Consider the following 25,961-nt stretch of genomic DNA (forward strand, 5'->3'; position numbering starts at 1 on the left):
ATGAATCAAAGGTCTAAATGACAGACATAAAAGTTTCAAAACAGAGGAAAAGCTTCATGACATTGGATTTAGCAATGATTTCTTAGATGTAACAATAAAGGCACAGGCAATAAAAATTCGATAAATTGGACTGCATCAAAATTTAAAACTTTTGTGCATCAAAGGATACTATCAAAGTAAAAAAGCCACTCATAGAATGAGAATATACTTGCAAATCACATATCTGATAAAGAATTAATATCCAGAATATATAAAGAACTCTTAAAACTCAACAACAAAAAGCCAAACCATCCAATTTGTAAACAAGCAAGGGACTTGAATAGACCCTTCTTCAAAGATATATGAATGATCAATAAGTACACGAAAAGATACTCAATATCACTTATTATTAGGGAAATAAAAATTAAAATCACAATGAAACAACACTTCACTCCCATTAAGAAAGTTATTTAAAAAAAGTCCAAAAAGTAACAAGGGTTAACGAAGATGTGTTGAAACTGGAACACTGGTATACTGCTGATGGGAATGTAAAATGATACAGCTACTATAAAAAACCATATGGTTGTTCTTCAAAAAATTAAAAAGAATTACCATTTGATCCAGCAATTTCACTTTTGCATGTATACCCAAACAAATTTAAAGGGGCTTAAACATATACTGTTATACCCATGCTTGTACCAGCATTATTTACAATAGTTGAAAGGAAAAGCAACCAGAGTGTTCATCAATGGATGAATGGATAAACAGAATGTGGTATATATACATGAAATGGAAGGAAATTCTGACACATACCACAGCATGAATGAACCTTTAAGACATTATGTTAAGTGAAATAAGTCACAAAAAGACAAATACTGTATGATTCCACTTACATATAAGGTACTTAGAACAGTCAAATACATAGTGACAGAAAACAGAACAGTGGCTACCAGAGGCTGGGACTAGGAAGAATGGAGTTACTGTTTAATGGGTATGTTTTAGTATGGAATAAAAAAGTTTTATAAATGGATAGTGGTGATGGCTACACAACACTGTGAATGTACTTAATGCCACTAAAGTGCACACTTAAAAATGATTAAAAGGGTAAATTTTATCTTATATATATTTTACCACAATAAAAAAAAACTACTCATCTCCAGTTCTATTCATCTTCAAACCGATATTCCTGGCTTCTCTCCTAAAAGCAACCACGCCCAACTACTTGGATTCTTTTTCCTGGTATTTAATTCAGCACCTCTATTTGTTATAATGCTGCTTCTTGTAGATTTATTAATTACCTACATATTTTCTGACAAGGTAGAGGCATGGTACAAAACCACAAAACCAGTAGTATCTGCAGACATATGTTTCTCTTAATCCCACTTAAATAGTAGTATCAAAATTTGGGGTTGAATCAATCAATAGAAGTTAGTAACTGCTTCCTTTTCTAATTCATCTATTTTTCTAAGAATCTACTGCATCTTTTCCCCAAATAGTTCAATATCTCCCCCTATGTCTTTTTTTTTTTTTTTTTCTGAACCTCTCTTTTTTCCTGAACTTGTTGCTCTTCAGCCTGTGGTACAGGTGTCATCCTGAGATTTTTCCTTATTGCTTGAGTTGGATCCTCTCTTTATTGGAGCCCTTTTCTTTCATGGTTGATTCCCTTGTTTTGCTAGAGCAAATCTTCTAGTACTCTACTAAGAAATGTAGCATGGGTTACATTTCTTTTTTTAATGTTTTAGTGTTTTCCTACTTTTGCCCTTGATTGTTTAGATAGATATAGAATTCTAGGCTGAATGCAGAACTTACGAAGTGCTGTTCTTCCATCTTTAATTCTATTGCTGAGAAATTAGATGCCATTTATATTTTTAATCCTTTCTAACTGATCCTGAAAGCTGCTGAAACATCTTATTATTTTTGTTGTTCTTAAAGAAGTTTTATAATAATTTGTTTGGTATTGGCCTCTTTTCATTTATTGTGCTTGATAATATACAGGTCTTTTCAATCTGAAGACTCAAATCCTAAAGAAATTTTCTGATATAATACTAGAAAAGCTCTTTCTTATTTCCCACACTGTGTGGACCAACACCATATTAGACCAAAAAAAGGACAACAAAAGGCTAGATCAGCGTTTAGTTTCCAGTTTTTTTCCTCTGATGTACAGAATTACAGGATTATTAGAGAAATGAGCTTTGGAATCTGGGCTCAACCCTCAACCTCAACATTTGCCAGTTGTGGCACTTGGGAACGTTAACTTCTTTTAAACTATCTATAAGATGGGATAGGCTTACTGTAGAGATTTAACACGATGACATGTCAACTGCTTAAACAACAATAACATATGTATATAAATATACAATCAATATTACCTATTACGAAAATATCAAAAATTGTATTGGTGTAGATAATATAAACATTGTCAAATCCATCAAAATCTGCTATTTGTAAGGAAACGAGACTGGCAAAAGAGGTGGGAGGAAGCCAATGGGTACAGGTGATAATATGTGTTAGAACTTATATAGGTGATTGCAAAGCACTGTGAAGGTGCTAAATGTCACTGAACTGTACACTTTAGAATAGTTAATTTTGTTATGTGATTTTTCACCTCAATAAAGTAAAAAAAAAAAAGCAGAAAATAGAAGTGATATGAGGGAAGTCAAAAGTTGTTGGAAAGGGAGAATGACACTGATACTTTCCTCTAAATTATTTTGAATAATCTCTATAATCTCTAAACATTAAATTCTCTAAATAATCTCCTTCATTTCTCTTTAATAGAATAGGCAATAATGATAATGTTGGGATAACAAACACTTCTTTTTTTTAATTGAAAATCAGCATACAATTAAGGTTGATTAAAAGATCAACATATAATTAAGAGAAGAACATTTGAAAATTTCTTCAATAAGAAAATGTATAAAACAGAAAAGAAGATGGATTCTTTGAATCTGTGATACAGCTGTTTATATATGGGCAAAAAACTGATAGTATACAAAACACTAGATAATGTCTTTTTTAAAAAGTCATTATATATCTGAAGAGTGAGCTCTAAGCATTTCCTTATAATATGGGAATCTTGCCACATCTAAAATCTTTCCAATAACAGAGAAGGAAGTAAATTATTTCCTAATTAGGACTACAGGAAAATATTGTTACATGCATCTTTTTTCATTTTCAACATTTCCCAAATTGTGTTCTATAAAACACTGTATAGAAAGATTTAATATACTACAAAAAAAAAAAAGAAATAGAAAAGGGGAAGGGAGAGAGGGAAAGAAAAATAAAATAAAAAGGTAAGGAAAGCAGCATATTAGAATTTCACTCAAGAGATTTATTACAGTGCCCTGGTCATACTAAAGGTTCTGCATTAAGAAAGCAAATTCATCTCTATTATACCTACAAATTCCTGATTTATTAGACACAAAACAGTTCTCAAGCTGTGTCTAAACACATGAAACACCAATCTGTTAAAGACTGCTTACATTTATGAGATAACATATAAATTAGATAACTTCAATATTAGCCTGAGGAATAAGGCTAACATACATATCAAAGTGTAATCAATTATCTGAATAAAATATTATTTCATATTTTTCATCTAGTCAGGGAAAAAGTTAGGAGGAGAGAAGGTGATAGATAACAAGAGGAAATGAAGAGAAACAATCTGGGAAGAGTTAGCTCTTCAAACATCCCTTTTATGAGCTGTCTCTATCCTCTCTGTCATTCTCATTGCTTATTAAACAAAACATTTGCATTTAAGATAATAAAAAGTTTCATCTTGGTTCACTTTTTTCCTTCTCTCCCTTTATGTTTATTTTTTCATTTATTTTTAAAACTTTGTTTATTTGTTTATTGTCCTAGCAGGTAACCTGGAAAGGCAAAGTTAAATATTTGTCACAAAAGTACTCTGAGTATCTCAAGTGTGAAATTCACATTGCCATAAGAAATCATATTCCAAACAGTTAAATAATACTGAACAATTTAAGCATGAAGGTATTTGTAATTTGAGTTTATTTTAATCAAAGCAATGATGTACAACAACAATAAAGTGTGAATTCTGCATAAAAACTTCCCGTTTGGGGAAAAATAATAGGAAAAAAATGGAATTACAAAAAAGGTAATATTCTTTAGACATCTCAATGGAGAGGATAAAGAAAAATCCAACTGAAAACAGTTTTGTTAACAAAAAGGTATAAGAAAGTAAAGACATTTTTCAGAGACATTATCATCTTCAAACCAAAAAGAAACTACTACTGATTATTACTATTATCTCCAATACAATGTAAAGCAATTAACGAAATCAATCATTTTGGTACTGGAGGCAACCATTCCCTTGGCAAGGTTAATCCTAACAGGCCAATTACTTAGAAATTATTTATTTTCATTTTAGTTCATCAGAAAAACAATATCTTCCTTCCCAGTCACTATTCATCATTTCTCTCATAAAAAAAGGGGAGTGGGGTGAGCAACTGAAGCGAACAAAGCCTTAGAGGCCATTTATCTCCTAAATTTTAAAAAAAAAAGCAAAACAAAAGTACAGAACAGCTTTTATTTCAGCTGATAATTCATTTTTTATATGCTATTACCATTACCATTACCAAAGGGTAACAAAAATCAGTCAGCTACAGCAACCACTGGCTAAATAAATTTCCATACACGTAAAACTTTTTTTAGGAATAACAGATTTGAAAAAGTTAAAACCTAGATAAAATAAACTAGATACATTAAAGCAGATAAAATAAACTTCACCTTGGTTACTGATTATAAACTAAATGTGTGAATCTTAATTCAAAGGAATAAAAGCAGTGATTATAAAGTCAGAAGATGACAGATCAAAATAATCCCCAGCATAGTACTTTCTTGGTGAAGTTATTACAATCTAACATCTGATAATCAAATTTTTAACTCCAGAAATTGGACTTTATCAATAACCTAAAAGATGATCACTCAGCTTCAGTGACTAACTCAGAAGAGAATAATTCACATTCAGAAGAGAACAATGAAAAAACTAACATGACAGATTAATTTACCACAAAGATATCTTTACAGTTATCAGAAAACTTAAACTCTACTCAAGAGTACTCACTTATGCTCTTTCCTAGTACGAGTACTAATATGACTTGGTTAAATTAGTAGTTGGTTAAACAGAGAATTATAGTATTGTGAAGTAGATCATCTTATGAGATAGCTTGTTTAGGACATAAAGAGGACTGATAAACACTCTTACACATAGCAGAGAACACATGTCTGGTGACTGCACTGTTCATTTCCCAGATCCTCCATCTCTCGATTCAAACTTTACTTCCCCCATTCCTTTTTTTTCTATCACCTACTGCAGTTTCTGTTGACTGTGTCACCACTGACAAAGCCATATCAAACTGTTACTCCCAAGGATCTTTGATGTTAAGCATCCTTCCATTGTGTCCTACCTATGAGAAGGCAAATCCATTTCCCTATTTCCAATTCCTTAAGTAGTACTTCTAACAGCCTTTGTACCACCTATAACTATAACAGAAACCACAAAAAAAGTAGTTTTGGGTTATTTTGTAGTTTTTGTAGAAACCAAAATTTAATACTGAACACAATATAAACATTACAAAAATCCAAATGGACACAACTAAGTGCTCCAAAAAAATGTAAATATACTTTGGTTCAAAGCAAATTGCTAAAAACTAACAACTTACAGCTAGCTCATATAAGAGTAAAAAAAATAGGCTTAGGCAGATAACTATTATAAAAAGGATTCTACATCTCTGAATAATGCTTTACCGAGTGCATTACAACCCATAATATGTAATTCTCATAACCACTAAACATTTAAATTTGAAGTCTCCAAGAAAGATACTTTACCATCTGAAAAAAGGTAGAAAATAATCCAAAATTTTAATTTTTAAAAGCCATCAAAGTTCCTACTGCTATTTAATTTATTCATCCACATATATTTTTGCTCTGAAATCAAAAAATATATTGACTGTTTACACAGCAGATACAAAGTCTCTCAAAAAAATCATATACTTTTTGGTCAAAATATGTTAAAAATTATTTAAGTAGGCCTTTTCAATGTGCTTTCTTCTGAACTGAATGATAATTACTCTAAGAAAATTATACAAAATTATAAAACAGATGTTAGGCTTTGGTATGCCCAGCAATTTCTTTCTAGATCTCTTGTACCAAATACTCCTTTAGGTGCTTGGTGTGCTTATGCCCCACTATAAACTGCTCTACATAAAAGTAGATAGTATCTGTACCTAAAGATAAATACAATTAAGTGAATAAATGCACTCAAGGTTTTTAAGCCTAATCCCAATTTTGGAAAAAAAGTCAAAAAATAAAAAATAAAAATCCCAGTGCAATGGATCCAGGCATTAACCTGCTGAGGGGCACTTTATATAGAATCCATGAAATCATATCACATACCCCTGATTATGTAAAAGGTCTGCTCTTATCAAATGAGTTAGCCTATTAAGGTCCATTAGGTACATTAAGCAAAAAAAAAAAAAAAAAAAAAAAAAAGCTGGAGAACACCAACATAATAAAAATAAAGTTCACATCACAAAGCATATCTCTTTCTGTGGTTTTGAAATCTATTCTAAATAAAAATGCAACAGTAATATAATACATCTATATTCAAAATAGAAAATTAAAGAGTTCTTACCTTACTACATCGTCAATATTGTTCCTGTATACACCTTCAAGTCTTTCTGCAGGAAACCCCATAGCAATAATGTTTGGATAAATATCTGAGTACTTAAGTTAAGGAAATATCTGAAATATAAAACAATACAAACCATGTACACACTTAAAACTTTAGCTAATTATAAAAAAAAAAAAGCTTTCCCCACTACAGCTATGCTAATAACCACTATGTGTAATTAAGAAATACAAGTAAATACATTAATTCCAAAAAAGATCCTCAAAATGATAACTTGGCAAAATAATTTTCAAATCCCTCTACTTAGTACATTAAAAATGCACCTAAGGTAAAAAGTTACCTTCTACATTTATAGTATATACATGTACATAAAAAACGAAAACCTCAGACTTTATAAATACTAAAGTACTCTGAGACAAAAACCAAAATTCAAAATAAAACAAAAAAAAGCTCCACAACTTCTAATTTTTCATGGTTATAAAAGGTACCATGGTATAGAGAAAAGCAGATACAATTAAGAGTTAGGATGTCATTTAAAAGCTGGCTATGCCTCTAACCAGTTATATAATTTGAACAAGTCACTTAAACTTTTAGATTTCAATTTCCTATTCCACATGATTAGGCTAAGACAACCACTAAGATCTCGTCTCACCCTTAGTATTTATAACTTGGTAATACTGAACTGAGTTAAAAACTTATTCACATTTCCAATCAAGGTAATCAATATTTAACATGCCCATTCTATTCACTTGTTACACACTATAGTGGGCACAAAACACAAACTTCTACACTCAAGAATTTATATCTAACTATAAAAAACTCACCAACAATGCATTGTGTCCATCATACCAGCTTTAGAGCTCCATCAATCCTCTCTAATCTCATGATTTTCTGACTCGAATCTTTCGAAAAGAGCCAAGCTAATCTGCCTAAAGCCTCTCTTCAATACCATCGCTTAAGTTCGCGGCTCATCAATTTGTGGTCTCATTCATCATCCAAATACAATTCAAACTTCACCAAATACAATACAAAATTCACCAAATCCAGTGCCCTTTTCTAGATCTTATTTCTTTATTTTCTGCTTTATTCTGCTTTATTACTGAGCTGCTTTCAGTATTATTTTCAATCCAAAAATAATTATCAAATTATTGAAAAATTTTGATATAATTTAAGAAAATGTTATATGTATACTCTATGTTCCATCCATAACATTACTATGTACTGACTGGACAGATTTACAGAATGTTTTAAGAAAAAAATGTGCGCAATAGGGTATAAGTTCACTACCTTTTGTATAAAAGAAATAAATATTTTACAAAAGAAATAACATTTTCTTTTTGGTTAAAAGAAATAATAGTTACACATATTTGCTTGAATTTGAACTCCACCCCCTCAAAACACACACAGAGTGATAACTGAGAAACTAATAAAAATGGGTGTTTCATAGAGAAATGAAGAGGAAAGGGAGAAGCGTAGATTGAAAATAGGCAGAAATAAACCTAATATCAAAATAATAACCAGGCGAAAGGAGTTATTTCAAGGATTATTTGGACACTGCAATTTTATTGTACTTCTTTGTAGGAAGTATTCTAAGAATAAAATGAACTACAAAGAAATGTTAAACTTCTTCTGATTGTTTTTGGTAATATCAAGATTGATATCCTCGAACTTTTTTCTTCATATTGTAGGAAAAACCAATGCTAATAATTTTAAGATTCATGATTTAGTAGTGTAACAGAAAAGTTATCATTATAAAATCAGAAAATCAAGTAAAAACATTAATTGAAAATATCACTATGAACCCAAGTTTATAAAAATCTGTGTTTTCTAGGTCTTTTCACGAAATGGCTTAAAAGCACATCACCTTAGCAGCAGTAACACTCCTAGAACTCAGATTTTACCTCTAATATCATGATACACTAAAAGGTACCAAACTCCTTGGTAAAACAGTCGATGCCAGGTCTGGGGCACAAAAGGTACAAGATGAGTCTGGGATATCTTTCTGTACTAGAGAGCAAGAAAGATGTACACAGATTAATGGTCTATGTCAAACAGACATAAAAGCTACCATAAAGAACGTCCAATGACTGAAGTTGTGACAACGTGAATATCAAAGAAAAAATATAAATGATAGTAAATTAAAACATCCTGAAAAAAAATTCCTGAGTCTATAAAGATACTCAAAAAGAGAAAAAGCTAGAACAAAACAACAAAAATCCTTCCCATTCATCACCTATTAAACTGGCTACTGGGATAGTTCTTTACTTTGAAAATTGATAAAAGGAAGATTAGTATTTATCCTACTTTTTCAGTAGGAATTGTATTTCAGGGCAACCAATAGCCCCAATTTGTAAAGGGTAGCTCTACTTTATAGATAAACACTGGTTAATAAATGTAAAAAAGATAGAATTAGAAAAATCATACTCTGTAAGCCCTAATAAAATTTAAGCAAGGATCAACAAATGGTACTAAACCAACAGGTGAGTGGATAAGGAATCAACTTTCTTATAGAACCAAAATACACCACACAAAATACTTTCTATGTAAGCAGACAATATAACACTGAGCATTGGGTAGAAAAGACTGCCTTTACCCAATTTCGGTGGTCAATTTCAGCATCACTAAGTTAGAGATCATATAACTTTCAATGTGATACAATATGAAAGACATAGTATCATCTATGATAACCAAGTTATCTTCAACCTGAGACTCCATCAAGCACTTAGATATAAATTTTAATTTACAGAAAACACATGTGATAGAAGAACAAGCTAAATGACATGAGAAGAAACTGGACAAATTCAAAAGGTCTATAGGACATGACCCAGTCTCTTTTCAAATATCTTTTTTAAAAATCAAATATCATTTCAAAAGCTGGGGAGGTGAGAGATGGATAACTATTACTGATTTAGAAAGACTTAAGTGGTCTAACTAACAGCCAAGTTCACAGGTACGATGCTGTTCTGGATACTGTTTTAGACAAACCAGCCATAAAGGACATTTTTGAGCCAACTAATTAATATGATCTAGGTATTAGATGAGATGAAAATTTACTGAAATGAATATGTAGACATTACTGACTAAAAAAATTTCCAAAAGAGAATGCACAGTGTGATATCATTTTAGTAAAAGAATATGTATATCCATATAGTCTTATGTAGACAAAAAGATTACGAACTAAAAGTAGTAATCTCTAGGTGATGAAAATATATTTTTAAATCATTTTTACTTGTTTTATATTTTCTACAACGCACCTGCACTGTTTCTATAATAGATTTTTAAAATTATGTTTGCTTTATAATGATCTCCAAGTCTATTTACTAAGTATCATGACAAAATAGTCTTGTCCTGTATGACTGGAAATCAACTATGTAGTTTTAAAAAATGCTGAATTTCTACACCCCCAAATTATATAATAAGACTTAAATAGCATTTACTATGTGCCAGAAACAATTTTTGCCAAAGAATTCACCCCAAACCTCAAAGGTTTCTACTATAAAGATTTAAAAAATATATATTAGGATTATTTTTAACATCACAAATATTAGCTATCATTTATTATTCTCAAATAAGAAAGTAGACTCATCTAAAAATGTAGCTCTTAGTTAAATATCAAAATGTTTTGGGATTTTATGTCCATTCATGAGGGAAAAACGCAGAAGAAAACAAAGGCTCAAATCAAGGTTATAGCAGTATAATTCCTGAAAGTGAATAATTACTTTTTAACTGTCTTGGAGACATAATTAGAAAATGGAAAATAACAGTCAAAAACCAAAAAACAAAAAACCAGGCATCAGTAGAGAACCCAAAGCAGTAGGAGCCACCCAATCTAGAATTCCTATCTAAAAAATTTTAGTCAAAAATATCAATTCAAATTATCCAAGTTTTCCTGAGCAATGCAACAGAGAACTATTTTTATTGGAAGAAATAACTATGACTACTAATAAACTTACCTAACCATTAATTTCAATAAGAACGCTAGTAAAATTTTAGCCTTACAGAAAAGCACAGAAGTATAAAGCCCCTTGGAATGCAGTCATTTTCACAAGGACTAAATTCAAATTTATTCTTGCACTATGAATACTAATAAAGTAAATAAATTTGTGACTTGGTTAACTTAATTAAAGTATTTGTCTATAACTACATAAATGGGAATGTTATATACTCATTAAAGTAAATTCAATTGGCTTCCTCCCTCCTTCATTTACCTAATTATTCAAATACCCGTGGAACCGTCTATGGAAGGAGCACTGAGAATTTAAGGCTAAGTAAGCAAAGACTACTGTACTCAAGGGGTTACTTATTCTATCAGAGAAGACAGACACACAGACCTACAACTGTGCCAAAGGCCCTATTATGGACATATTAAGATGTTTTAAGAGGTTTAAGAGAAAAAGCAATTAATTCTGTAGGGGCAGAGATAAAGCTTCACAAAGTAGGTAATATGTTAGATAATCCTTAAGAAGTCAGACATCAGTAGACAAAAAAAGAAACCAGTACAGTTACAACATTCCAAGCAGAGGATAGAGGAGAGATATGAATATACATAAGATATTCTGAAAAAAGTGAGCAGTCCAGTACAGCTCACAAAGCTTTTATTGAGAAGGCAGCAGGACTGAGAGAAGATTAGGTCTAGTTTTGCAGATGCCATGGCAGGGAGGTTCAATTTAATCATATGGATAAGGAGACAAAGGCCTGGATCAACATGGGAGTCTCTTGCTGAGCAACAATCCATTGCCCTGCAATCTCTTGCTGAGTAACAACCAAACCTTCCTTTAAAAAGAATCTAGGAATTCTGTCTTAAGGTTTCATTTTCCTCAGATTCTCACCTTTTTTATTCATACTGTTTAAGATTTTACACAAGACTTTGGCATCCATCATAAGTTAGAAAGAACATGTGCCAGACAGTAGGCCAAATACATTCTTATTTAATCCTAAAAATCCTACGAAGCAATATTACCATTTCATAGATGACAAAATTGAGGGTCAAAAAGACTGGGTAATTTGCCCAAGGTCCTGAAGCCATTTAGTAAGTTATGACTCAAATCCATTATGTACATAACTCCAAAGCCCAAGCTTTTCATACCACACTGCCTCACGAAAGATTACACTTTTTAAATTTCAAAGTCATTAAAAAAATATAAAATTGTCAAGAAAGTAGGTCCAAATGAACTAATTAAATGTTGAAACTGAAAATCTTCTAAAAGACAAGAGAAAACTCTACTGACATTTCCAAAACTGATGTCAGCAACCAATGGGTGCTGAATTTTGAGGCAAATATTTCTTATGCCAAGTATTATACCAATAAACAAAATCTTTCTAATGTAACTGCTTTGCTTCTCCATATTTTAAAATTTTTGACATGTTTTTAGACAATCCAAACCAAGTAAGACAGAAATATGTATAAATATAATACAGAGTAGCCTTAACCTATACTTACAAGATATACTTTTGAATAAGTGGAGTGTTTAACATGAAATTTTCATCTAATGACTTGTAAGTGTTAAGCATAATTATACTAACTAGGTCATTGAAGGAAGCCGAGTATTTTTGTCATCCAGTAATCTACTTGCAGTCAATGTGGCACCATGGTTAAGAACATGTGCCCTAGAAAAAGCCAAGCTGCCTTGGACTTGAACCCCAATTTCACTTACTATGTAACCTGGGGCAAGTTACATACTCTCTCTGTGCTCTAGTTTCCTATGCAGAATAGGGCTAATAAAAGCACTTATCATATAGGATTGTTATAAGGATTAAACGAGTTGATATATAAATAATGCCTAGAACACAGTGATAGTTGTCTATCAACTGAACAATCGTACAGTCCTAGACCATAAGACCCACTCTAACTATCTGGCGATTTTTCAACAACACAGACTTATTAAATAATCTAATCAAAGTCTCAAGTAAACTTTAACTCTTTGAAAGTTTTACTATATCAATTTGCCTATTAGGTATTTAACTTAAGAACATATATAAAATATTACTCTAAAAGGAAAAAAATGCCTTCTTTCCCCATAATATGAGTGGCTATTGAAAAAAAATGCATACATGGTATTTTTTGATCTTGCCTAGGATGGATAGCCACAATAGCTATAGATACAACTTTTTCTCCACCTCTGAAGAAATATGTTCAATGTGTTTTGTTTTGAGGTATAATTTACAAACAATAAAATATACAGATCTTAAGTAATTAGTTGATGAGTTTAGATAATTATATGTTATCATTCGGACACTCTTGATTCAAGTGCTACACAGTCCTTTCTCATATCATTAAAAAATGATAACTACGTTCTAAAATCTGTCCACGTAAGTCAATTTAACCCATAATATAACTGACCTATTATAAAATAATGTGGCTACTATATGAGCTAAATAAAATTTTACTGACTGTTCTAAGTACCCATTCATAAAACAAGAAAAATGTTTCAAGTTACATCTAATTAACAAAGCAACTTTTAGAAAACCACTTCAGTTGAGATCTGATGAGTTTATCTTATCTTAAAATTTTATTTGAGCCTAAATTAATGGGGGTTTATACTATAAATTTAACCAGAATTTTCAAAAAGAAAATAACTAAAAATAGCTCCCTAACATTATTTTACACAAATGTGTTCCTGATATGTAGACCGAATCTTATTTTAAGTATGATTACTGAAAGTAAAACAAATACTACAAAGCTTTTTTGTAGTATTCTATATTATATTTTATTATTATAGATATGCTTATCCCTAAAAAACTTATAAAATGCAGCACTAATATACAAACCAATAACTGCTGTTTTTTCCTGCCAGAATTATTTCAAGAAAAAATATTTCCATAGATCACATAAGCAACTTTTAAAATTCTAGTTACCTGAAAGTTACAATAACATGAAACTGTAACATACATGGAACATGACTGGCCAAAAAGAAAGTGACATATTTAGAGAGGCAGTGATCAAAAAAGCATCAAAAGCAAATCTGAAGTTGCCTGGTTCACAAGAGGAACACTGAACTAAACCAGCAGCAGCAGGAGTGAAAAAATAAAGTCAGACCAACAAGAAAAGACAACAAGAATTGAAGCAAGTTAACAAATACCAATATTTCACAATTAATTTCATTTCTGGAGCTTTTCCCCAGCTTCTGTCAGTGATTTAAACCAACACTTAAAACTCAGGAGAGGAAAAGAAATTCAGTTGTTGATTCATAAGCTGCCTCAGGTTCACATTTCTCTCAACAAATTAACAAGTTTAAATTTAACAAATACTTTCCAAGTATGTCCCATTTACATCCATATTATCATCTCTTCTAATCGAATTATGCTTTAAATACTAGCCACTCTCATGGACGTCTATGACTTTCTCATTTAATAAAAGATTTTATATTTCTTCCTAGATTTTATTTTTCCCTATTAAGTGTACTAAATGTTTGGATCTGGTTTCTAAATTGAAGATTCATATTGAAGAAAAAAGCAGAAATAGAAGTTCCCTGAATTCTCTAGTTGATAAAGTGTTAATTGTTCATAAAAAACAATTTGTCCTAACATATAAGGCATATAATCATCCTGTACATCCCAAATTGATGCAGCCTAAAATCTTATTTTCTAAAATGAAAGGGTGTATAGGTACAAAAGCTTGACCTACAGAAATTTTAAGAGGAAGAATGCTCCCAAAAATGAAGATTTTAAGAATAAAGAAAGGCCAGATACAACATAGGACCCAGGAACATTTAAATATTTATTAGGACCTAGGCCCAGTACTAAGTACTTAATGCATATTGTCTTTAATATAGACTAGAATTTCATTCTCAGTTTTGTAACTTAAAAGCATATAACGTCAGGTAAGTTATTCGCTATTTCTGGGCCTCAAATATTTTTGTTTTGTTTTTCTGTAAAATAAAAATAACACTTGCTGTAACCGTTACTGGCTGCTTTGGGAATCAAATGAGGTATCTGGAAATATCTTTAAATCTATAAAATTGAAATGGCTCTATAACTGTAAAAATAAAGGGTTGTTCTTATTTGAGGCTGCATGAGTTAGAACTGTCCTGTTTAATTTTAGTTTAAATGTCTCATTATAAGGCAACTCAATATGGTGTTTTTATAAAGAAAAAAATCCCAATAAATTAACTTAAATTCATTTTAGCATAAATTTTAGTTTCTTTTTAACACTTTTTAATTATCTGCTAGTAGTGCCAAACCAGAAAGGAAAAATGACTGCAAAATAACTTATGAACTCTATTTAAGTTTTCTACTTCTCCATACATTTCGAACAAACCTCACAACTTTCATCATTTTATATTTTACCAGCCCGTCTTGACTGAAAAGTTTACACATATTTTTTCTTTCAAAGAGAAGTTTAGATCTCACTTCTAAGTGAAAACTTCTTGTTCTTCAAAGGTAACATCAAGAATTTCTATTAATTCTCCTTAGTAGGAATAAATTACAAATTGGTTCATTTGGCAAGAAATCTACAACTTGTAACAAAGGGCCATGAAAACTGTTGTACCTTTTATTCCGGCAATCCTACACTAACAATATACTCCAAGAAAACAAAAAGTAAACTATACAAAGATATTCACAAGAGTGTTTATAAAAGAAAAAAATGAAAATAACCCTAACACATTACCCTAAGCAAAGCATGGTAGTTAGCCTGATGAAATATTTACCCACATAGCTTTAAAAATGACAAGTACTCATTGACAGATAAAAGTTTGTGAAAAAGAACACAGAACAGTATGAAAACACTGATTACAAGTATGTAATTATGAGCATATGTATGGACATTAACAAACAGGAAGATACTCTCCAGCGACAAAAAATGTTCTGAACAGAACATTTTTTCTGTTGAATTGTTTAAATTTAAGAATCGTTTTAAAAGCATTTCAAGCGAGATATAGTCAGATTACACTCAGTTTAAAAAAATATTTTTTAAAGGAAGAATTGAGGCAATCTGAAATTTAATTATTTAAATTTAAGCAAACTACAAGTACAGAAAATATCAAGTCTCTGATAATGCTAGCAATACTCTTAAATCCAAAGTATAATTCTTTAGTGTATTAGCTGAGGTACTAGTAATCCCCTCAACTAATTTAATCAATTTTTCTTCAGAGTAGTTAATTCTAAAATAATGTATCTACAACTATTCAAGCCTACACATCTGTGAACCTCTAAAAATTTAGGTTGCCCAACTAACTGGTTTTAACGAGTGTACCAAACAATTACTTTCTTCCTAGGTCTCTGGATGAAAACGATAAGACTGATTTCCTGTTTCAGAACTCTGCTGCTGTTTAAAATACACACACCCCTCTCTACCGTTTTGCTCCCACTAAAAAACATCTAAGATTGACTAGCAAAATAACAAATTATACAAAATATGGCTATAACTTATACAACTTTCAAAAAGATTATCAGTTCAAAAACATGCATTAGACATACTTGTCAATATTGTATACTTGAACTAAGCCAAATGCTAAATCTAATTTTCTAGAGCAAAATCATAATAAAGCGTATGAAAAATCATAAGATAAAATTATAATATTGATCCAGCATTACTATAAAGTACATAAGAGGGTATCTTTATGCTTTAATCTTTATATTCGTTAGATTGATAAGTTATTTCTGTACTATCATTCTATTATAAAAGCCATGTTTTTATCGTTTATTTTACTAGAAGTGACTATCTAAAACATTAGGTTTTAGCTAATCTAATAGCTATGCAAAATGAAAAAAGGCATTAACTTTTACAGAAAAAAGAGATTTAACAGTTAAGGTACAGAAGATGCCACCAGATGTGTCAGTAATTTGAGAACAAAGTCTTGTCGTACTTAGTGCCAATTCACTCAGTATTATTAGCAAACTGCATTCTGGGGGAAAAAAAGAAGATTCCAAGATTTACAACTGCATCAATCTTTTAGATGCAACCATGAGCTAATTTCCTAATATTCAAAAACTACTACACATACAAGGTATTAAGAAAACAATGTTCTAATAAACATGTGTCTCTGGCAGTGGGTTTTCTTTTTCTTATTACATCAAAACTACAAAATTTTAAAATTTACTTCTAACAATCAAATTTACTTTTCAAAGAAAGTCCTGTTAATTTGAACCATTTTTAAGAAGAAAATCTCCAAATAAGCATGTTGCTAGATTGCTTCATTTTATATTTGGCTTTAATATAATAAAATCAAGTATCTCTATTCTTTATCTTAAGCCAGGAAATCATTTGCCTAAATGCAGTATTTTAATCTGGATAAGAACAATATGAACTAGAAATACATGTGAGTTTTAAAATATGAAGGCACACATAAGGCATTCATTACTACACTGGTAAAATTGTATTACTGATTTTATAATTGCCTCGTTCTAATATTGCAAAATATGATTCATATTCCCACTGAAGGTATTTTAATCATTATATCAACTTTATAATCACTTGAATAAGGTTTTTAAAAAAAAAATCTGAAATTATACATATACTAAGATACTGATTAAAATTCATATTTTAAAATTTAATAATATGCAATTTTAAAATACACTAACAGATATGAGAGTAAGTCTACACTGCTTGGTCTGAGCAGAACACTCTTAATTTCAGTCAGCTATCTATAAATGCTTGTTCCTGAAGAGATACTATTTTTGTATGAATCCAATTCTTGCAATTGGGGGAAAACGCACAATTACTAATCAAAACTAGGTGTGGAATATTCATATTCAAAGGAAAACATACTAAAAATTGGGGGCTGAAATGTAAAAAAAAATATCTAATTAAGGAGTCAACTCTTTCAACCAGTAAACAAACTTAAAAAACAAAGTTTAACATACAGAAAGACAAAAATATCAATAGTTAGATGGGATAGGTAGAAATGAAAACAAGGATAAGGAAGACTTTTAAACTTTTAGTATTTGGATAAAAATCTCACCTACATATGTGTCTCACTTATTAAGAGATATAATTTATGTACACATTTTTTGTTTATCCAAAAAGGCATCATTCTATTCATGGTCTACAATTCAGGCCTCAACAATTCTATAAACTGAAGCTAGTAAAACAATCTATTTTAATCAGACAGTAATTTGGAATTGGCAAGATGTTCCTAATACAAAAAATAGAGGCCCTACACACAAAGTTGCATTTTAGAACATAATCATATCTAAACTATTATATCTGATCACATTAATCATTTGGCATGAAATAAACTTCTCAGTAAAAAAAACAATGGCAACAGAATAAATAAAACAAAGTAGATTAAAGTTAACCAGATCCTATTAAGCCCAATATGCAAGTTTAAAGACTTCCATGCAACTTGGCAAGACCAAGCGCTCACGGGTAAAAAAGAAAAAAGAAAAAAAAAAAAAAAAATTAAGTTATATAAACACTTTTGCAGTGGCTCAAAATGCAACAGAAAATTTTAAAAGGAGAGACTTGTTTACTAGCATACATACAAGAATTGAATTATAAAAGAAAAAAGAGAACCTAAAAACTATTTAAAGCAAATTTTTAAGGAATACTTATTAAATCAGTTGATTTTTATAATAATGAATTCCCATGTATCAACTGTTAAGAAAACAAGTTTAAAAATATCAAATTCTTGTATAACTTACTATCTCAAGTTAAAACATGTTTCCGCTTAAATACCCAATCTTGCAAAAAGTAAATGACTAAAATCCAGATAGATTTTCATTACATAATCTTTAGTTCTCAATCAGTATCTTTGTATTTTAGTAGAAAAATATTAACACCAGCATAACAATTAAATTTCATTTTTGTAAAAGCTTAAGAATTTTACTTGGTCTCTAAAAGTCATAATTAATAGGTAATTTCAAAAACAAGTGTCAAAACCACTCATATCACTAGATTATCTTAACTTTTTCCTATATTTAAGTAACAGATGGCAAGCCTTAGTTCTTGGACACTACACAATAATCACAATCTGTGTGACCTTTTCAGTATTAAAAAGAATCCAAAATAGCCTTAATAACTAGCACCTTAGCAAATTTTACATTATTACACATAATCTTGATCACACTGGACAGAACCTGATATGCAAAACTGTATTATACTTTCAGTGTACTAAATTTTTTATTTTATATATATTTCCTACAACTAGTCCATGAAAACTATTCAGATGTTAGATTGCTTCTTGAGTTTTCAAAAAACATACATGCATACAATCATAAAATGTTTTTGCCTTGACTATGTTTTGATTAGCACCCAAGAAGGTATATACCACATCTAGATCAAAATGTTCTTGTTTAACAACTGAAGCAACTTTACCTCATTTGGAAAAACGTTACTCCAACAAGTAATTTTGTTTAAAAAAGAATGTTTCTTCCTCAATATTTTTTTAGTCTAATTAAATTAATAAATTCATTAAGAATTATCATTTGGTTAATAAGGTTGAAATTATTTCCCTTCTTTATAGTATCTGACACTTAAAAATGGTATCTAACAAACTAACATGCGATTTTTAATCACAAAATTTAATTTTGATCATAAATGCAAATACACAGCAAACCTTCATCAATTAATATCACTAATTACAGAGGCAACTATGCAAATATAAACTATATCATTCAAAATATGCTCTAGGGAACAGTAAAATCATAACGAGCCATACTTTTTCTCATTAAAGACAGGAAAGCAACAGTTACAATTACCTTAACATAAAATGATGTAATAGTTTATTCAAATTACTTTTATATTCACTTTAATTTCAACACAAATATTCCTACAATAGGAAAAAATTTAACAGATTAAGTGTTTAAATTTCATCTCACCTAAATAAGTAAAATATGCTTAAATTTTAAATATGTAATAGGTTCCCTATAAATAAAAAAAAAACTTCAAGACTCCAACACTTCAGCTATTTTTTGTGTAACAGATTATGATTTTGTGAATCAAATCATGAAAATCTTTCCTAATATTTAGGCCATCTTAAATCCACTCTAAAAAAAAATCAGAGAATAGCAGGAAAAAAATATTAGCTAAATACTGGAAATGCGTTTAATGTATAAAACTACAGGGAAATAAATATTTTTGATGACTTCATTTAAAAATCATCATTTTAAGCAATTATGAGGTTGTGCTTTGGAAATTGTTCAAACACACACACTCCTAGTAAGTTCACTATGATTAATTACATTTTAAAACAGATGCATCTGAACTAGAAGCTATGGAAACATGAAGTTTCAGAGAAGTAGGACAGGTAATTTTTTAAAATTCTCTTTAATTACTTATGCTCTTATTTTAAAAGTATACTTCAAGTACAAGCAAATGGAGTTTTTTATTCATACATTAAAATAAGTCTAATTCAATTTAATTACAGTAATAGATGCTGTTTTTCTTAACAAATCTGATAAAATATTAATATCTCTGAATATCTCCTGTAATTTCAAAAAGAATCATAAGACTCAGTCAAAACTTAAATTTCATAAGAATTTTTGAAATAAGGCTTGACATTTTATTCTGCTTGTGCAAAGTGAGAAGCAAAGTAAATTGTAAAATCAAGCAAACAGAAAAAAATCACAGCAAACAATCTATTCCTAGAACACTTTCGTAATTATGTTTGTCTGCCTTAAAAACAAAGCAAAAAAAATTTCAGAATCCACTAAGCTACTCCCTTGGCATCTTCTCATATCTGGACTATTCTAAGACTCAGTTCCAAACTTTTCCAAAAACTTCACTTTAGTACAAGTTTTTAATTTAGATAAATAAAGCTCTTTAATTCGACAGGCTGACACAGCAAATTTAGGGTCTATAAAAGAATGTAACACATGCATCAGAGAGCTTTAGAGTCAATCCTACTTTTTCCTCTGGAAAGATACGAGTTTTTATAACTTGTCAAAATTTGCCATTTTACATCAGCACATTTAACTTCACCATATCTGACTATAATAAAAGCATTTTAGAATAAAAAAGTGTAAGATTAAAGAATGCATTAAACAACAACAAAAAACAAGTATACTGAGAACAAATTATCTCCCAACAACTACATAATTAAAGGAAACAAGCTAAAGGTTACTTTAAAAACTACTGGCAATATAAAAAAAAATTTTTTTAATGCTTTTTTTTAAATAAAGCATACCCATCCTGTTAAAGCAGTTCTATGTAACATCCTTCTGAATCTCATGCAGTGCATTACACTTGCACATGATTATTGAAAACCTCTTAGCCTTTTTTTAACAGAATCTGAAAGCAACAATTTCACATCAGCCTAGTAACACATGAGCCATCTTCAAATCTTTTTGTTACCAGGGATATCTTTTGTGAACAAAGTTCTTACTATAAATAATACTGGCCTAGCAGCAGTCAGAAAACCTAAATGTTAAAAGCCTAGCTCCATCATTTATCAGCAATTTCACCTTAAATTCCACAACCTAAGGGCAAAGGTACTGACTTTCATAGAATATTATACTTATTATATACCAGATGTTTTATACCTCTAATCCAGGTTTTCTCAACCACAGTACTATTGGCAATTTGGACCAGATAATTCTTTGTTGTGGGAGGGGCTGTCCCGTGCACTTTAAGATGTTGAGCAGCATCCCTGGCCTCTACCCAATAGATGCCAATAGCATCCCTGCCCTCCTGACCTCCCAGCTGTGACCACAAAAAATGTCTCAACATTGCCAAATGCCCAGACAAGATGGGAGGGGATCATCCCAGTTGGCAATCAATATTCTGAAAATATCTAAAGTATATTTCTAACAAACCTATAAAAACAACCCAACAAGAATTTTTACCACATTACAGATGTGGAAACTAGGGTTCAGGAAGGTTAAGTAGTGTATCTTTTATTACACAATTGATCAAGAGGCTGAGCAAGGATTTAAGCTAGACTGTAGACCTGATTCTCAAATCTATTCTTCTTCCATTCCACTATACCACCTTTCTAAACTCATTGCTTCATTTACAAAATCAGGATATTTGCCATGCTGAACTATTTAGGGTTTACAAATCAAATGCAATAATGTGTAAATTCTATTAACCTAAAGGAGATAACAATGCATAAGGATTTGCTTGATTGGAGACAATGTAATACAGCAGTATACAAAGTATGATCCCCAGACCACCAGCATCTGCATCACTTGGGAACTTGTTAGAAACACAAATCCTAGGCCCCAACCCAGACCTAATGAATCAAAAACTTAAAGGTGGGGCAAGTAATCTATGGTTTAACAAGCCCTCCAGGTTATTCTGATGCATAACCACTGATGTATAACATATTCAGAAAAATATTCCACCAGGTACCCCAAAACCCTGCATCATTCTTTGGACTCCATCTTCTACCAGCTTTTAACAAGTTACTAATCCTATCGGAGCTACAATTCCTATAGTACCAAAAAAAAAAAGAAAAAGAAAAAGAAGAAAGCAATGCTTGCCCTGTATCTTAGGTTGTCTCCTTTTTTCTTTGCCAAATCAAATAAGCTAATGATTAAGAAAAGGCTTTGTTTAAAAAAAAAAAAAACTAAACAAATATAAGATCGCTAAGGCATACGCTAGCTTATTCTATTACTTTAATTAAAAATTTTAAAAAGTCCTTCTGATTCAAGTCTTAATGTTAAATTCATTTAACATTTTTTTATATTTCATAAATAAATAAAAATGTTAAATGAATTTTACAACGTGGCCAAATTAAGCCTGGCAAAGCAGTTTTCACATTATGGGGGGGTTGGAGGGGAGAAACAGAGAAAAACCCAGGCATCCTATTTTATCTCTTAAAGACTCAGAGTAAAGTAATTCAGAAACACACATTTAAAAAATACCTAGCAATCAAGCTTAGTAACATCCTCCAAACTTCATTTTAAAAGTAGAAAAAACTTTTCAATTCTATTTATCTCCAATCAGTTCAGAGTAACTAGAATACTTTTTAAAAAAAAAAAGAGAGAGAGAATGTCACTAATTCATGAGAGGAAAAGAATTTTAAATGGAAAAAAAATGCATACATTTTAAAACAGTTGTTTGCAACTATGATCATGTATGCTACATTTATAAATCACTTTAGGAATACATCCGATTTGAAGAAGACCTAATTCAAATCACAATGCATTTCATAATACCTTAAATTATCCTCTTTAAAAAAATATAAGAGAATGCAATCCTTGCAATTATTACTAAAGAGGAGAGAACCTTAATGTATTTTAGCCTAAAATTCTACAAAAATCAAAGGAAATAAAATTCAAAAACTATTCTGAAGGGCTTTAACAATATTAAATCAACTAGTTTTGGGTTGTGATTTAAAGCAAAACATAGGTGCATGAAGCATTAGAGAGACACAGAAAGTGAGAGAGAAAGCATTTTAGACAACTCAATTTTCCCAGATGGCAAAATGCACAGTTCAATCTACATCCTAGAGGTGGACCAAAATATAGCCAGTTTTACAACACATAACAAAATATGTAAAAATAACATAATCAGTCACATATATAATTAAACAGGACACTATTCATTCTGCAATGCAAAACAAATAAACAAGCAAAAAATAAACTCACTGAAAATCAAGTGTTTCACTATTGAGGGTACTGTGATATAGCTGGGAGACCAATAAAGGCAAAGACAAAATAATGATTCTTCGCACACATAATAGTCTTTACCAGGCAGGTCTCAAGCTTATTCCATCCTTCCCCATATCGTATAAGAATAAGTGAAATAAAGAAATCCTTTAGCTCTTTCTTCCCATTTCTAGGGCCTAAAATTATATTGAGAATGTTGATTAAAAATGAAAATGGTACACAGTACAATGATTTAACACTATATTTAAATTCCTATATTATATTAATGCACTGCCAGAATATATTAAGTGTAAATAGTATTCTAACAAATGCAACTGGCATTCAAAGTTGCATGATTACCCCAAAACCTGAACTTAAAAAGAAATGCTTAGAAATATACCTTTTTTGATAAACAGTTTACATAATTCTTGTATCGTATATTTAAAGTTTTCTTTCATTTTAGGTGGAGATTACTCTTTGTGGCTAAAACCGCACAATATTTAAGTTGAGCTATCTTTAACACTAAAGAAAATTTACTATTATAACAAATTTTTATTCTAAAACTTCTACTTTAGTATACTATAATAAGCAGTTTTCATCTTATCTTAGTATTTTAAAGCAAATACTTTTTGATTAACTTCTTTGGTCAATAGCATGAGGAAGCAAAGCTTTACATTCTATTTATGATGAAACAGCAAAATCACAGACATGTCATACTCAGAGCTCCTAAAAGAATGCCCCTATTTTAAAAAATATCCAGAACGTGAATCAATTAAAATTCTAACATATCCAAAACTAAGGAAATTCAGTTATAATCACTGTTCCTCCCATAAATGAAAAAAACAATTTCTCATACATTAGTAATCTGAAATTATAATTTTTAAAAGGAACAGTTACCATTTAAGTATTTACAACATGGCAGGTACTATGCTGATTTACTTATATTATCTCTTTATTCTTCAAGAAAAACTTTATGTGAGTAGCTACCATTATCTCCATTTTACAGATAAAACAGATCAAGAGGGTTAATTAACCTACTTGAAGTCATCCAGCTACTAAAGGGCAGAACCAGGATTTTCACACAGGTAGTCTGGCTCCAGAGCACACTGCCACCCTAAAATCTATAATGAAACAATGTACACACAATCTGTAGATAAAACTAATACTCGATATCTTAATGTAATTTAAAATAGATTTAACCTTATTTGAAAATTCTAAAACAGTATCCACCAAGGTAATCTCTTTTTCAAAGAGAAAAAAAGTTCATTTTCAAGAAACATTATGGTACTTTGTTAATTTTGTATTTTTTACACACATTCACTGTGAATCTAACTTATGCTTTTGAATATTGTGCATACAATCTTCTTTCAACACTACATAAAGATTAAGAACCTTTTGCTGGCAGGTACAGCCACAGTATCCATTTGTCAATATTCTCAACATTACCATCAAGTGTACACCTAATAAACTGAAGTTATCCACCCATCTCTTCAATGCCAACTGTTGCAAATAAAGATAATCTGCATTAACAATACTTGAACAAAATTAAAACTTCCCATTCAAAATTAATTCACCACTAAATTGTGTTCATTCTTCTTATCGTAATATTTTTCCAACAGCATTATTTTTTATTCTGGTGTAAATTATTTTGAAAGAACCAAATTGCTAATACCTTATCTCTAATCAATGAAAAAAATTTGAAAAATTAGAGGATGGGTGAATATTCAAATCCGATATATTAATTTCTCCTTTCCTGACAAAGTATTTTACATTGGTAAATGCATATATTCAACATTTACAAAGAGATTCATTATTCACAGACCAAAACACTTTGACCACCTAGCAAAGAATACGGCCTGTATTAAAGAAGATATGTTTGCTCAATAAATCCTTATCAACATAAGGTTATTCAGTCTAACCTCAAAATTACTGATATCTCTGATAAGCGCACTAATTTCAAAGTAACCAGATAGAAAGCAATTATAAAACAGAACTGAATATTTACCGAAATCATTACTGACCCCAATCTCACAAGACGATACAAATGTCTTAAATCATTATCCTTAGAACAAATCCTAATACCTTTCCTTAATGAATTCAGGCCACAAAAGAATTCTCCAATACTGACTTTTCTTAAAATCAAGTTTATCTAACAGAATAAGAGAAAGAGAAGAAAAGGTGAATAAGAATGAGGGTTCTATAAAATAGAAATAAAAATTCAGAACTAATGGTCCCTACAGGAAAAAAATATACCAAATAAATGTCCTATACTATCATTAATAACATCTTCTGGAAGCTAAATCCTTATAGTACAGCCAAGGCCTTACATTTCAAGTAACTGTCATGTGCATGCACACTTCTAAACTTCTCATTACAAACTCTAATTTCACATACATTAATATAAAAACACTTCCTATTCTTTTGTCTTACTAAAAAGGCTGAAGTAAAAATTTTAAAATAGAATGTTTACTTAGTGTGAATTAATGTTGAAACTTTGTGAATTGATTTTCCCATAATAAACACTACTGCATCAAAAGTCACTGAAGTGATTACTTTTTAAGCGCCTTAAAAATTATTAAAAAGTATTAGGCTTATCACCAAACAAAAATACCAATGGGGCAAATCTCAAAATGAGAACACTTGAAAATAAGAACTGAAGATTTCACTTTCAAAAAGTAAGAAATTTTGTAACATTAATGTATGTTCTGCAGAAGCAAGCACAGAATTCTGTAACATTAAGAAGTTTGCATACTGTAAGTGGTTATTAGGAAAAGCAGATATACTGTTCCATACAAAAATTAAAATATCACAAATTACTTTTCTCATGTTAAAATTCTAAAAGGTAATACACACAAATGCA

At 30.4% G+C, this 25,961-nt stretch overlaps 1 protein-coding gene across 2 annotated transcripts in view; it reads right to left on the reverse strand.

The window, feature by feature from the left end:
• The window catches only part of PTEN (phosphatase and tensin homolog), a 78,611-nt gene that overhangs the window by 49,212 nt on the left and 3,438 nt on the right, over nucleotides 1–25,961 (reverse strand). Inside the window, exon 2 of one of the 2 annotated variants that reach the window (XM_025042247.1) lies at nucleotides 6,632–6,716. In XM_025042247.1, coding sequence (XP_024898015.1) covers nucleotides 6,632–6,716 — 85 coding nt within the window. Of the gene's footprint in view, nucleotides 1–6,631; nucleotides 6,735–25,961 lie in introns of those variants that run through there. The other variant, XM_025042248.1, reaches the window with a different exon arrangement.

This window comes from Pteropus alecto, unplaced genomic scaffold (assembly GCF_000325575.1).
Source record: "Pteropus alecto unplaced genomic scaffold, ASM32557v1 scaffold88, whole genome shotgun sequence".
NCBI classification, from domain to species: domain Eukaryota; kingdom Metazoa; phylum Chordata; class Mammalia; order Chiroptera; family Pteropodidae; genus Pteropus; species Pteropus alecto.